The sequence below is a fragment of the Solanum tuberosum genome, unplaced genomic scaffold, assembly GCF_000226075.1.
Source record: "Solanum tuberosum cultivar DM 1-3 516 R44 unplaced genomic scaffold, SolTub_3.0 scf00742, whole genome shotgun sequence".
In the NCBI taxonomy this organism is placed as follows: Eukaryota; Viridiplantae; Streptophyta; class Magnoliopsida; order Solanales; family Solanaceae; genus Solanum; species Solanum tuberosum.
In genome coordinates this window covers 45,808-60,523 of record NW_006239663.1, presented here as the reverse complement: position 1 = coordinate 60,523, position 14,716 = coordinate 45,808, and the positions used below count along the sequence as shown (strand labels likewise).

The following is a 14,716-nucleotide window of genomic DNA, read 5'->3' as shown; positions in this document are numbered from 1 at the left end:
CGTAAAAATTACAAGATGAAAAATCGAGCGAGATGGGAGGAAAATATTAATTTTAATTCGTTAAATTTAACATATATTGTCATGTTGTGTTTAGGTTCTTCCTACTTTTACTCTGCTCCATCAAGCTTTTAAAATTTCTACTATTTTTTTCCTTCTATTTTGCAATATTCTATTTTTTAAATTTTTTTCCAAATTTTGAATTAGTGCACATTCAATCACATGTTACTTTAAAAACCATCAAGATTTTTTAGAAAAATGTAAAAATCGAGTTACTAATATTCATTGATCAAGATTCTTTAGAAAAGAGGCTTGGTCCTCTGACAAGATATCTCTTTCTCTGCTTTAGGTGTGAATCCATTCTACATTGAAGAAAGAATCAAATATTCATTGATCAAGTCATTCACTCCATCTTTCACGTTTGCTTGCCATATCAAGTGACGCAAAAAAATAAATAGGGGCAGCTCTAAGCCCGATCATCCAATTTGCTCTAATAAACATAGTGTGTTATTCTTTATTTAAAAGAAAGAGTTGCTTCTTATCAATTCACTTCATTATAGTGACATAAATACAAATGGTATTATATACTTTTAAAAATAAATATATTGTGTAACTAAAAAGTTCATTAAACAGTTTAATTTAGAAAGTTCATTAAATATGTACACAAATTACATTTAGAACTCAATTATCAATGCTTAAAGTCATCTTCCTAAAATAGAAGTTTTAAAATTAAAATTCTGACTCTGACTCGGCCTCGAACAATTAACTCCTCCGAAAAATCTAACCAATGTAATAGAACAAGGGATGCATCTTGATTTTCTTTCTGTTTAATTATGATACACATATACAATGATACACTTAGATAATGTGTCTGTAATCTGTATATACACATAATATATAGACTGTCTTGATTAATTAGCCTTGTACACAACAAGCATTCAAGATCTCTTTTATATCTGGATCATCACCTGCTTCTTTGTCCTGCCACAATCAAGTAGATAAAATGAAACAAGAATTATCCAAGTTTCATATGATAAAATCATGACTAAATTTCAAAAATAGCGGAACTTTGAGCCTTAATTACCAATCATAGCGATAGTTTAGCTAATTACCACATGTAGCAATAATTTACTTTAAAAAAACTCGTGATACATTGTATCGATTCGCTTTGTATCAATTCACTATCTATTGTATTTGTTCACCTGTATCAGAGCGAGTCAGAGCGAAACTGATAAAACTCAAACTCTCATTATGTATTACAACTTGTAAATCTCTCACTATTTCGGGTAAACAGGCATATGTTTGCTCTGTCAAGTAATTTTCCCAAAATCAACTGGGGAGTACCCTGATTTAGTGAAATCTAAATGGTGTTGAGAAGTAAAGTCGAAAACTAACTAGTCAGAGAGCATGAAGCTTCGAGCTATTCTAAGACAATGACGAGTTATTTAACGGAGCCTTTAAAGAAAATTCTGAGTCACTTGGTGCATATAAATTTTGTATCAAGATTGAGAAGACGAAGGGACGGAAATTTACCTTGTGTATGTATGTAATGTTGAGAAGTTAAGTGTGGAAATTTCCACAAATATAAATAGAACCACTTATCCCTCAATCTTACAAAACTCATTCACTCTAACACCCACTTTGCTAGAAACATGTTTCTTTCTCTCTTTATTTTCTTCATTTTAGGGTTTCTTACCCATTCCCTAAAACTTCATCTCAAATTTTGAAAATTCACTCCAATCTATTGCCCTTCCTCTTACCCAATCCTCGGATGCCTTATTTCCTTCTATAAAAATCATCCAAACAGTGCAGGTCAGTACCAAGGGACACCTTGCAAATTGTATCAAAGGCGAAACGCCTAAGCACGTCTTGCAAGTCCAACACTTTGCCAGATTTAGCTGCCTGAATTAACAACGGAACAAGCCTGGTTTCGACTACTTCTTCTAGAGTTTTGACGACAAACTCCCTCAATGAATTTGTGCTGAATTCATGGCCAGCCAATTTACGCTGGGCACTCCACAGCTCCCCGTCCACGTTGAATATCCCACGCCCTAGAAAATCGCCTAGAATATCCGTAAACGACTTCCCCTTTGGATAATTAATAAAATTCGTTTTGAGAATGTACTCAACGTTATCCGGATTAGCTGTGATTATGGTCTGAGGAGCGCCGAATCGCTGAACTAGAATGGTTTGTGTTGGGGATTCAGATAAAAGTTGAGTGTACCAGTCCAATAGTCGATGTCGATTTTTATAGAAGGAAATAAGGCATCTGAGGATTGGGTAAGAGGAAGGGCCATAGATTGGGGTGAAGTTTCTAAATTTGAGATGAAGTTTAAAGGAATGGGTAAGAAACCCTAAAATGAAGAAAATAAAGAGAGAAAGAAACATGTTTAGTGGGTTTTACGTGTGCGTAGAATCTCCGGGAGTGCATGAGCTGAGCTTTCCAAATTCATGTATTTCTTTTGGGAGTTCATCTGTGATCATTGACACATCTAACCTTTCGGTATGATCCTTTTGAAGTTAGAATTTTTTCTATTCTACTAGTTCATTTATCATGCATGTCTTCTCATTTACTTTCTTCTGTTTGTAGCCTATCTATTTGAAAGGCGAGAGCTATCTTTTGAAGGGTCATGTCCATGTTGAATCAAGCTCATTTAGTAGCATTGAGGGTTTGCCTGAGAATATACCTTTGGACATTTTGGACAGTGATGGTTCTGTTGTCGATGGTCTATCGGCAAGACGTGTGCCTTACGGAGTTGATCAATCGAGTGCAGCCATCTATGAATTTTCCATGTGGGCTAGTCCTGGAGGAAAATTTACTTTTGTTCCTCGAGATGCACGGTGTGTGAATTATATTTTGATTTTATTCTTTTTATGCTTTTTGCCACTCGTTCTCTCTCTGTCTCATTATTCTTTTTATGCTCTCTGCCACTCGTTCTCTCTCTGTCTCTCATTTTGGTCTTTTGTTCAAAACAAAAATACATAGATTGATAAGGAACTTTAAGGAATATGACCTTTTGCCTATGATAGAGGTTCATGTATTGATTGTTCTAGTGTGATTGTTTTATTCCTTAAGGGAGAGAAAGTAACCTTTTGTGTAATACAATCTGCTTTTGTTTAGCTATGTATCTATTTTATGGATTCCTTGTATCCGAGTCAAGTAAGCTGCTTAGTTTGAATGAGTTGTATAGACAATAAAGCCTTCAGACAGACTTGACATGGTAAAGAACCTTAATTTGCCTGATTCTACAACAGCATACCCAGTGAAATCTCACAAAGTGGTGTCTGAGGAGGGTAGTGTACGCAGACCTTACCATTACCTCATGGAGGTAAAGAGGCTGTTTCCGAAAGACCCTTGGCGAACAAATCAGAAGATTATAATAGTATCTATGGAAATTGACCTACCAGCCACCTCGTGTCCTGGTGTCCTTTTCAAAAGAAAGCTCCCAATCCTGTCTATAGCCTTCCATGTATGCCTGTATTATTTTCAAACCTGCCTATATTTGATGTAAATAAGAAAAGATGAGCAAGACCACTATTAGAATACATTGAGAAGCTGGAAATGTTACACTTTATGAGCATCGATCTTATTTGCATACCCCGGGAGTGAATGTAGTTGTAATGCCTGACACAAATCTCAGAGCCTCATAAGACCTATAGCTTGGATCAGCATAAACCTCTGAATAACAATAATGAACCTCTGTCAAGGTGTCACATTTCGAAAAATCGCAGATAAAGAAAGCTTTGAAACAAAACCAGAATATACTTTAGCTTAATAAGAATGCCAATGTAACAAACTAGCAACACTTCTAGCAGCAATTAATCCTCGAATTTTTTTGGGTCGTGATAGGTTTCTGTCTTCTGGATCTTTCTAGTTTGTTTAGAAGGGGAACATAACATCACGTGATCAGGCCCTGGTACTTTCTTTCTCTTTACGTTCGAGGATGAACGTGTGTTTTAGTGGTGAATGATGTAACAACCCTCTTAGCCGTTCTGTGAATTTTTACCTGTTTTGACCCTTCCCGTAGCTTTAGAATTATACGCATCAGATAGAATATATCTTATATCCCTCACTGCTTCACATTGTTAATTCTACTAATGCTGAAAATTTTCTTTTAGGGGAAACTGTAACTTATAGTGCAATAGCATTCGAGCGAGGTCACTGGTCCTGTGGAGCATATATACCATTGGACATTGCTAGAACTGAGTTCATGGGATATAACGGACTTCCAGTAACAGACACTGAGCCACTGTGGACACAAGGTCTTTTATTCGAAACTTACCTCCTTTAAACTTTGTTTGCTCATAGAATTTTCTGGCCTGGAGAAAAGAAAAAGAAGGGGACACGAGTCACAACTAAATCCAGCTTTAATGAGCTCTTGAAATCATAAAGGAGCAAGAAACAGAAAGGAAGCAAACAACTGCAGCACAAGTTGAAATGGGCTTAAAAAAAAAAAAGATCCTTGTAATAGAGAAAACTTCTATTATTGGCGTAATACATAAACAAACACTCAAACATTGTCGTAACTGGTAACTAAACATTCCAATTTTGAGTATGCACATCTAGACACCATAACTCGTCTCCGCTATTCCAGTTGAACACTCCAACTTCAAAAAATGATCATCTAGACACCTCCAAAATGTATGTGTCACATCATAGTCGGGTGTCCATGAGACACAATGGGGACAAGTTGAAGTTTTAGTTATCAGTTATGACCAAGTTGAGGTGTCTAGATGTCCACTCTCAAAGTTTGAGTGCTTATACTTGTCAGCTGAGGCCAAGTTTGATCGTTTCTTTATCTATTATGCGTTTATTCTTCATACCCAAAATGATTGTGAGAGTTAAGAAGCAACTTCTAAAAGTGGGATGATGTAACTTGGGACAAGAAAAATGGAAGGTGTCATAACCGTTTAAGATTTTTTTGTTATTGTTGATAAGTAACTGTTTAAAAAATTTCTCGAAGGGGAAAGAATAAAGAGAGTTAATCCATGGATAAGCAACTCGGTGCAAGAAGCATCGCTGCTATATACCTGATCAACACTACCAGGTCCAATCAAAACAAGTGCAACTCCAGCTGCATCCATCTTATCCTGTGAACAGAAGACGGTATAAGGATGTAAACTGTAGTAATGGTGGAACTTAAGGATATGTGCACTGTCACTTTGTGGTTAGAATAACTTGTTTAACGTATTGAAGATAACATAATCTACATTAAAACGACAACATACTCAGTGTAATCCCACAAGTGGGGTCTGGAGAGGGTAGTGTGTATGAAGACCTTACCTCTACCTTGGGAGGTAGAGAGAATGTTTCCGATGGAAAATCTATACATTATGATAGATACTGCAACTTATGCTATTCCCACGACTTAACTCGCCAACATCAAACAAGGATACTAAAAGACTAGTCATTTGGACCTTGGAAATACATTAGTGAACCTTGGGATAGTTTCAGCAGAACACTTGGAAGAAGAAAAAATGATGACTTTCAAAAATGTAGTCAAGAAGAAGCATTACCTTCTCAGCTGCAAGATAATCAGCTCTTATGCGACAAAGGACACATCTGCAATCGGGAACTAGAATAAGTAGAACATACTTCACCAATAACATGCTTTTTGATTACCAGTTTTTGAAGAAATAGAGCATAAGGCCATAGAAAGATTACCCAAAATGACGAGCAAAGGCGACAACTGCTTTCCTATCTTTCCACAGATCCGAAATAGGTACTCCTTGTCCATTCAGATCAAATACTTGAACATCGTCCAACACATTGATGGTGTCCTCACTCACCACTGGAGTCTCAGTTCCTATTTCAACCAGTACTCTAATATTTATTAACAAAACTAAACATCTTAATTATCATTAGTATTCAATGAAGTGTATTGAGAACCATGAGGTCTGATGTTCAATTCCCAACGGAGGCTAAAACACTAGGTGATTTTTTCTCATCTGCCCAAGCTTTGAGAGACAAACTCTGTATATATGTCTATAATATACCTTGAAGAACTATCATATTTTATAAAAGGACCCCTCAAATATATCTGTTGGATTGGGGCATCTGGTTATCGTGCCGCTTTGGCCCTTGAGCGTGAATTAACCTGAGTTCGAGTCTTGGCTAAAATAATTCGTATTTATTATGGTGTTTCATTGATTCTTTACTTCAATTGGAGATAGTGGTATCCCCGTCGCCTTCAAATCTTGGGTCCGCCTCTAGTTATGTGTTCGGCGTAACTAGCAACTTAGACTCAAACCCAATATTTGTTTCGAAAAATTCGTTTAATATGTATAAATAATCTATCCAGAACCCAATATACGAAATGAATTGTGATTCGTAACCCATAAACTAAAAATATCTACTCCACTTCTAGAGAGGGGTGGAATAACACAATAAATAAAGTTGTACTATTTCTATATTTCACATAATAACATTAGTCATAATTTATAAACACACACTCAAACTCTTGACTTTACAAGTAACTACTCCAGCTTTAGAAGTGCACGTCTAAATACCTCAACTTATAGTCTCAACGACCAACTAAACACTCCAATACGCCCCCACTATGTCTCATGGACACCCGACACTAACGTGACTTGCTCTATGTCTAGTGGACACCCAACACCACCTCTATAATTCACATAGTATCATTAGACATAATATATAAACAAACACTTACACTTGACCTCACCTAGAACGTAACTACTCCAACTTTGAACGTGTACATCTACAACACCTCAACTTAGTGTTAACTAGCAACTAAACACTCCAACTCGTCCCCACTATATCTCATGGACACCCAACGTTGACGTAACGCATAAATTTGAGTATCCAACTGATAAAATGAATACGAATTGAGGTGCATACTCAAAATTGGAGTACTTATAACAAGACAAAGAATATAAGCTAACCTGTGGAGTTGTAGATAACAGAGGAGGACCTGTGGGAGGCAGAAATGGCTGAAAAATTGGGGGTTAAGCTGAAATTGCAGTTAAAACTAAATGGGTTTGTTGTCAAATTAACATTGTGAAGTGGGGTTTGACGAATACTTCTGCTAACTGCAACAGTAAGGCCAGAATTGAGAGAAATCGCCATTGGCGTAAAGAGTGTAAAACAGAGGATTCTTGAATGTCCGAACTTTTGGAGATGTGGCAACTAAGCTTACACGTGGTTAAATACCCCCTTCTTAATTTTTTTTTAGAAATAATACGTGACAATTTGTATCCTACGTGACATTCTATTTGTATTATGTATAGGACATATGTCCACTTGTTTAATTTTATCTGTGCACGTTCAAAGTTGAAGGGTGTTGATGTTGGTTAAAGCTTACTTTTTCAACTGAATGCCTAATTTTTGGTAGGAGAGAAATCATATTTCATCTGTCATAATTTATGTGAGGTAATTCAATTTGACATAAAGTTAAAAAAAGAAGGAAATACTTTTTGAAACTTATGGTCTAAATAAGTCATACATATTTGTGTGATTATAATTATTTCAGCAAGCACAACATACTCAATAAAATTTCACAAGTGAGGTTCGGAAAAGGTAGAATGTACGTAGACCTTATCACTAACTCGTAAAGGTTGAAAGACTATTTTCAAAAGACTCTCGACCCAAGTGCAATAAAAATAAACATTTTAAAGTTTAAGTTAATTTGTTACTTAACATAGAAATGTATCATTTTTTGAGATCAACTAAAAAAAATAAGACATATAAATTGAAAAAATATTATTAGTAATTATTTTTTTACTTATTCTTAAAAATTTATAAGTAAATAAAAAATATTATTTAAAAATAAATAAAAATCTAAACAAATATTATAAGGTGGGGGTGATGAAAGATGAGGAGGTTGGGCTGGAGAACGGGGATGAGTTATTTTCTTCTATTTGTCTTGAATTTCAAATAAAGATATTATATTCAATATTTATTTATTTTTTCCACATATTATATGAAAGCAATTTAATTTTTTAAATTTATAAATTCTGACAATAATTTATTTGATCCTTAAGATTAAACCTTGGTCACATGTTAATATTTTTTTATAAGTAGTTGAGTAATAAAATGTAATACTAGTATTTTTAAAAATATAGCTTAAAATTTAAATAATGTATCACAATAATACATTTGAATTTACAAACTTGTTAGAACTAAAAAAAAAAAAAAAACTTGAAAAAAAGAGATTGCAATGTACCTGATTTTCTATTAAAAGTAATTTTATTCTTTAATCTCAAATTTAAAAACGTAATTTTATTAACTTACCATAATTTTTTTAGTTCAACTTTTTTATTTTTATAAACTATGCATGTCGCAGAAATTTAGTATTTCGAACTATCTTTCTTGTCGATAACAAAAATGGTGTAAAATATCTATAAAGTGCAACCAAACTATCTAAACTTTTATTTTAAAAACGTGTAAAGAAAAGTTGAGAAGATAGAATATTCTTGCACAATGGCATATTCGAAATCGATATAATTAGGTAATTGAGTCCCTATTTAATTTGGTCGGGTCTTCCAATTCCTGACCCAACGAATACGGGTTGATCCAAAAGAAATTGACACCCCCACCCCTACCACCGTTAATATTACAAAAAACAATACTCCTATTATTTTTCATCTTTTTTTTTAATCTAGAAATACGAAATTTTAAAAAGGTATTAAAATTTATAATCTTAATAGGTATTTCTTTCGTCTTAAATTATTTATCCCGATTTAAAAAAATAATAATTTAAATATTCAAAATAAAATTAACATTTTTTTTTTTATGCTTGATAGTAATTTTCTTGATGGCAAACATCTCACTAAGTGAATATTTTTTAACGAAGAAAGATCATATATTAAGATACAAACGATAGTAAAAAAAATCTTTTATATAAAAAATAAATACGATAGATAATTTGAAAAGTAGGAATTTTTTTTTCTTTGACAAAAAAATTAATGGACAATTGAGAGTTATACGTCCGAAAGATGAAAGTAATTGAAATAAGAATATTGAAATTGATGTATGAGCATATTAGGATATATAAGATTAGAAACGATTTTTGAAATAAGGTGAGAGTGATATTTGTGGTGGACAAAATAAAAGAGCTGAAATTGAGATGATTTGGATAGGTGAAATGGAGATATACATTATACCCAGTAAAGCGGTGTTAGAGTTGGTTATTATGTGTGTGAAAAGAACTTGAGATAGGTCGGAAAAAATAGGGAAAAGAGATTTACTAAGACAAAACAAACCTACAACTTATTGAGAACATAAACTTAAGATTGAAAGATATGGAGGTCGAAGATCAGGATAAAATCGATATAATTAGGTAATTGAGTCCCTATTTAATTTGGTCGGGTCTTCCAATTCCTGACCCAACGAATACGGGTTGATCCAAAAGAAATTGACACCCCCACCCCTACCACCGTTAATATTACAAAAAACAATACTCCTATTATTTTTCATCTTTTTTTTTAATCTAGAAATACGAAATTTTAAAAAGGTATTAAAATTTATAATCTTAATAGGTATTTCTTTCGTCTTAAATTATTTATCCCGATTTAAAAAAATAATAATTTAAATATTCAAAATAAAATTAACATTTTTTTTTTTATGCTTGATAGTAATTTTCTTGATGGCAAACATCTCACTAAGTGAATATTTTTTAACGAAGAAAGATCATATATTAAGATACAAACGATAGTAAAAAAAATCTTTTATATAAAAAATAAATACGATAGATAATTTGAAAAGTAGGAATTTTTTTTTCTTTGACAAAAAAATTAATGGACAATTGAGAGTTATACGTCCGAAAGATGAAAGTAATTGAAATAAGAATATTGAAATTGATGTATGAGCATATTAGGATATATAAGATTAGAAACGATTTTTGAAATAAGGTGAGAGTGATATTTGTGGTGGACAAAATAAAAGAGCTGAAATTGAGATGATTTGGATAGGTGAAATGGAGATATACATTATACCCAGTAAAGCGGTGTTAGAGTTGGTTATTATGTGTGTGAAAAGAACTTGAGATAGGTCGGAAAAAATAGGGAAAAGAGATTTACTAAGACAAAACAAACCTACAACTTATTGAGAACATAAACTTAAGATTGAAAGATATGGAGGTCGAAGATCAGGATAAACATTTACTCCCTCCGTCCCATTTTATGTGGCAACATTTGACCGGACACGGAGTTTAAAAAATAAATGAAGACTTTGAAATGTTTATCAAATTGCCCTTTAAAAAGTAGACTCACTTTTCTCTCTCCTCATAAATGTATTGGACTATTATTTTAAGATTAAGTGGGACCAACAAGGGTAAAAGAGGAATTGTACCTTTAAATACTTACTATATTAGGAAATGTGACATTCTTTTTGGGACTGACCAAAAAGGAAATGGTGCCACATAAAATGAGACGGAGAAAGTAGTAAATAGTCGAATATTATTTAATTTCTCTTATTTAGATAAACATTTAGTAAATAATCGAGCATTATTTAATTACTATTATTTTTATTATTATTACTCTCATACTATTTTAGTCTTCAATTTGACTATTATATGTTGTCTCGCTAGAACCATTGGTTCAATTACCATATTATTTGTAGTTGTTAGTGTAATCACTTTCTCCTCCCCTTTTTAACACGACTTCTTATTATTATATATCCTTTTCATACTAAATTTTGATATTATTATATGTCCTTTTCATACTAAATTTTGATATGATAATTTACTTAAATCAAAAGTCTATCGGAAACCTCTCTTCATTTAAATACGAGTAAGATTGCGTAGACATAGTCCTCTCCGACACAATATCAACTTCAACCCGATAAAGTCGGGTCGATTCATGTGACCCGTTATCATTAATACCTAGAAATTTTCAACACTCTTTCCTATTTACTAGGAAATCGCCTCCCTTTTTCTCCCCTTTCTCACTTTTCTCTTCATACTTCCCAAGAAAAATAACTCCGGGAGAATTTTCCGGCAATGGCGGCCATGATCCGCCTGTTCAGATCTTCATCATCTTCCTCATCCAATTCAATTTCCCTTATCAGTAGATCTTTATCTACAGCAGCTGCATCTGAGACAGTGAAATCCCAATCTTACCCTCATAATCCCCATTCTACAAGTGTTGATCCCAAGGCTAAAACTGTCCAATGGGTCTTTTTGGGTTGTCCCGGTGTCGGAAAAGGTACATATGCTAGCCGTCTTTCAACCCTTTTAGGCGTTCCTCATATTGCTACCGGAGATCTTGTTCGTGATGAGTTGAAATCTTCAGGTCCTTTGTCGAAACAAGTATGTTGAGCTGTTTGTTCCCTTTTTTCCAATAAATTTGGGTTTATATGTTAAGTCAATTACTTAGTTTTTCCATTTTGGGTTTAAAGCTTACTGTATATTGGTAATTTTAGAGATTGATTTCGTGGTGAGTCAATCCGAAACAGTCTCTCTACCCCACTAAAGTAGTGATAAGGTGTGCGTGCATTGTTGGATTACACTGTTGTTGTTGTGGTTGATTTCTTTAGGAGTCAATACACGAAGGTAGCGATGAGGTCTGGGTACGTCCTAACCTCCCCTAACTCCACTTGTGGGATTACGCTGGGTATGGTGTTGTTGGTGATTTCTTCAAATGTTGCCTGTAGAAACGAAGTCGGGATTTAAAGACGGTGGATGTATATATTTTTGTTCATTTTTTTGGTATGGATATGTTGAGAGTTGGAGATAGTGGGTGCTAATATCAATTGCTTGTTTGCTGAATTCGACCATAGTGTTTTGATTTCATCAAAACCAGCTTTCGGGTTGTAAAAATGTGAACTTTCTGATTCATTAATGATATGACAGTTACACAAGTCTTATCTGGTGCTGGTAAGGTTAGATCTATATGCCTTGGCCCCTAGTTGTCCAAGGCAGAGATGAAGAACCAAATATCGGGAAAGGAGTTCCTTATGATAGGGAGGGGTATGGTATGCTAGATTGAATCTAATTTGGGAGAACAGAGACCAAGAAAATTTGATCCATTCAGGTGATGTCTGGGAAGAAGTTTGTGAACTGTTAATAAACAATTTAGAGGTTTGGTGGTAGCTTAATATTGGGAAGGAGGTATTATCTGGAGTCTTACTTACTCCTATGTTGTCCAAGGAGAGGAGTAGAAAGTTGCCATAAAGCTGTGGGCCTTTTATCCTAGCAGTGTTTTTGTAGTATGAGAAAGAGACACAGCAACTTGAAAAAAGATACAGAACCCAAATAGGTAGAAGTCGATGATGTTTAATTTGATTTGGTGTATATATTAGTAAACGAACATAAGATCAACTATACTTAAGATTTTTTGCTTATAAAGAGAGTTGATGGTTATAGCATATTTGTATTGTATGCTATATTGTTGTTAGAGGTCGAGACCATTCCTATACTTTTGGGGAGTCTTTTTGTCATGATTGAGATTCATATACCAGTACAAAATATAGACATATTCTTGAAGTTTTAATTTTTGTGTATTAGCCTGAGATAATCTAAAATGGAGCTATATGGTTAGTGAGGATTCATATGTCCGACCCTAGCTTGAGTTTGGGATTGAGGCATAGTTGTTCTTATTATATCTATTTCCAGCTTTATGGTGTTACTTAATGAAATTCGTTCATCTCCTGATCGGCTTCATCCTCATTCAGCTTGCAGAGATTGTCAACCAAGGAAAATTGGTTTCAGATGAGATTATACTGAATTTACTATCTAAAAGGCTCGAGAGTGGGGAAGCTAAGGGTGAAGCTGGATTCATACTTGATGGATTCCCTAGAACTGTGAGACAAGCAGTGAGTATACATTTAATTTTCCTGCATAAAATTCTGTCATTCTCAATTTGTCTATGCTTTACCTCTTGGCTCTGGTTATCTCAAAAAATACTAGGCTGTGACTGTGAGAATGAATTAGCCATTCCCGTCTTACCAAAAAAGAGAAAAGTAACAAGTTAGAGGCTAAGCGCTGCTCAATTTAGGTGTCAATGTTAAATGCATTAGCCTGAATACTGGGAGTCAAGAGTGATGCTTGAAATAGTGTATTGTTGTATTAGTTACTTAAAACTTCATAAAATAGGATTTTGTTACCACTGTTCATTAAAGTAGCTTCTTGAATGCTGCTGGGAATTTCTGCCCTGTTCACGACTTCACGCTACTTCTTTGTCTAGATATATGATGTGACTTTCTAATTTCAGTCTTGTCGGCAGAGGTATGGGAACTGGGCAAGAAAGTGAAGATCCTTTGCAACATTTTTCTACCTTTTTGTCTATGAGAAGGTACCCCGCTTCCTGTATGTGGCGGCGGGGTTTGAAAAGATTATAGAAGTGATATCAAAAGTCTACTTCCTATTCTAGTCACTTTTCCAAATACATTCGTGTAATCTCAATTTATGTCAGACGTGTCAGACAAAATTTTGTGCTAGTTCTCTTACATTTGTGTCTATTTCTGCATCAGGAAATACTGACTGAGGTTACAGACATAGATTTGGTGGTTAATCTCAAACTTCCAGAGCGGGTATTGATTGAGAAATGCCTTGGCCGAAGGATCTGCAGTGAATGTGGAAAGAATTTCAACGTGGCATCTATAGATGTCGCTGGTGAAAATGGGGCTCCTAGGATCAGCATGGCTCCCCTTAACCCTCCCTCACAGTGTGTTTCAAAGTTAATCACTCGAGCAGATGATACAGAAGCTATTGTTAAGGAAAGGCTCAGTATATACTGGGATAAGGTATTGTTCTGATATTTTAACCACAATATTTTCAAGTTTGCTAATACTCTAATAAAGCATTTTTTCTTCAACACGAGTAACTACTATCAAAGCAACATATTTTCCCCTCATAAGTTAACGCCTTAACAGTCATTCAGCATCTATGCTATTATCAGCTTTCTCTAGAAAACGAAAAAAATAGAAAAGCTGTATGATTCTCGTTCTTTTTTATGATTGCAGAGTCAGCCTGTTGAGGACTTCTACCGTAGCCAAGGAAAGTTACTGGAATTTGATTTACCGGGAGGCATCCCCGAATCATGGCCTAAGTTGCTGGAAGTTCTCAACCTTGATGAACAGGAATATAAACTGTCTGCTGCAGCTTAGTTTCTCTCCGCTGCTTTGCATGTGTGCGCGCGCTTAACAATTTTGCAGAAAAAAGAACATATTCATTGGTTTCCCTTCTATTTTCCTATTAATTTAAGTCAAATAACAAACCTTTTGAGTGTACTTTGAAGCCGTAAAAATACGGTGGCTGCCATTGTTGAATTTCAAATTCATATGAAGAGGTCTGTTGTACCATAGTTTCAACTAAGAGTTATAAAGATGATTATTTTTTACAATTGTGTAATAAGCTTATAGTAATTGATACATTCTGATTTAATACTTAGGTATATGACATATAATCTGATATATGCAACTAATATGGTTTTATTTGGTGCATTAGTAAATTAATGTTGTTGTTAGTTGGTTGATCTTTTGGCAATTTCTCCAATTACAACTGAAAATTGTCAATTGGCTTCTTTGCAGGTTAAAAGTGTTTACTCTGTAGAAGAGAAAGGGAATTGACTTTGATCTAAGGGTGTTTTGGAAATAATCTTTCTATCTTATGTAAATTATACGGTATGTATAGATCAAAACGCATTGGTCAAATAGAGGAAAAAAATAAAGGAGAAAAACGTGCTTACACAAGTTTTGGTGCCAACACATAAAGTCATCAAGTGTAACATCAACTTTCTTTTATTTTGTCAAGATTTG

General features: G+C 34.2%; 2 protein-coding genes and 1 long non-coding RNA gene across 3 annotated transcripts; 1 reads left to right on the top strand and 2 right to left on the bottom strand.

Annotated features, from left to right (window-relative positions):
• Nucleotides 1–787: 787 nt before the first annotated feature.
• Nucleotides 788–2,403, bottom strand: LOC102606081 (uncharacterized). Its single transcript, XR_368946.2, has 2 exons — nt 1,531–2,403; nt 788–978 (listed from the first exon to the last, which is right to left on the bottom strand). It is a non-coding gene; the product is annotated as an uncharacterized lncRNA (long non-coding RNA).
• Nucleotides 2,404–3,382: 979 nt separating this feature from the next.
• LOC102580068 (thioredoxin-like protein AAED1, chloroplastic) lies at nt 3,383–7,137 on the bottom strand. The gene is made up of 7 exons (XM_015305338.1): nt 6,904–7,137; nt 5,663–5,804; nt 5,515–5,560; nt 5,029–5,088; nt 4,281–4,317; nt 3,597–3,676; nt 3,383–3,494 (listed from the first exon to the last, which is right to left on the bottom strand). Exons 1-7 carry the CDS (start codon nt 7,085–7,087, stop codon nt 3,399–3,401), a joined length of 645 nt encoding a protein of 214 aa, XP_015160824.1. The 5' UTR covers nt 7,088–7,137; the 3' UTR covers nt 3,383–3,398.
• Nucleotides 7,138–10,937: 3,800 nt separating this feature from the next.
• On the top strand, nt 10,938–14,065 carry LOC102577591 (adenylate kinase-like). The gene is given in 6 exon segments (NM_001288350.1): nt 10,938–11,267; nt 12,632–12,772; nt 13,430–13,617; nt 13,620–13,634; nt 13,636–13,702; nt 13,922–14,065. Coding segments are annotated over 6 exon segments (864 nt in total). The 5' UTR covers nt 10,938–10,958.
• The last annotated feature ends 651 nt before the right edge of the window (nt 14,066–14,716 follow it).

Excerpts from the sequence above, each read along its gene's own strand:
- LOC102580068 (XM_015305338.1), bottom strand. The coding sequence starts at position 7,087 with ATGGCGATTTCTCTCAATTCTGGCCTTACTGTTGCAGTTAGCAGAAGT. Across the intron at positions 5,561-5,662 it reads GCCTTTGCTCGTCATTTTGG|ATGTGTCCTTTGTCGCATAA; the intron begins GTAATCTTTCTA and ends TCCCGATTGCAG. Across the intron at positions 3,495-3,596 it reads CAACTACATTCACTCCCGGG|GCAGGTTTGAAAATAATACA; the intron begins GTATGCAAATAA and ends CATCAAATATAG.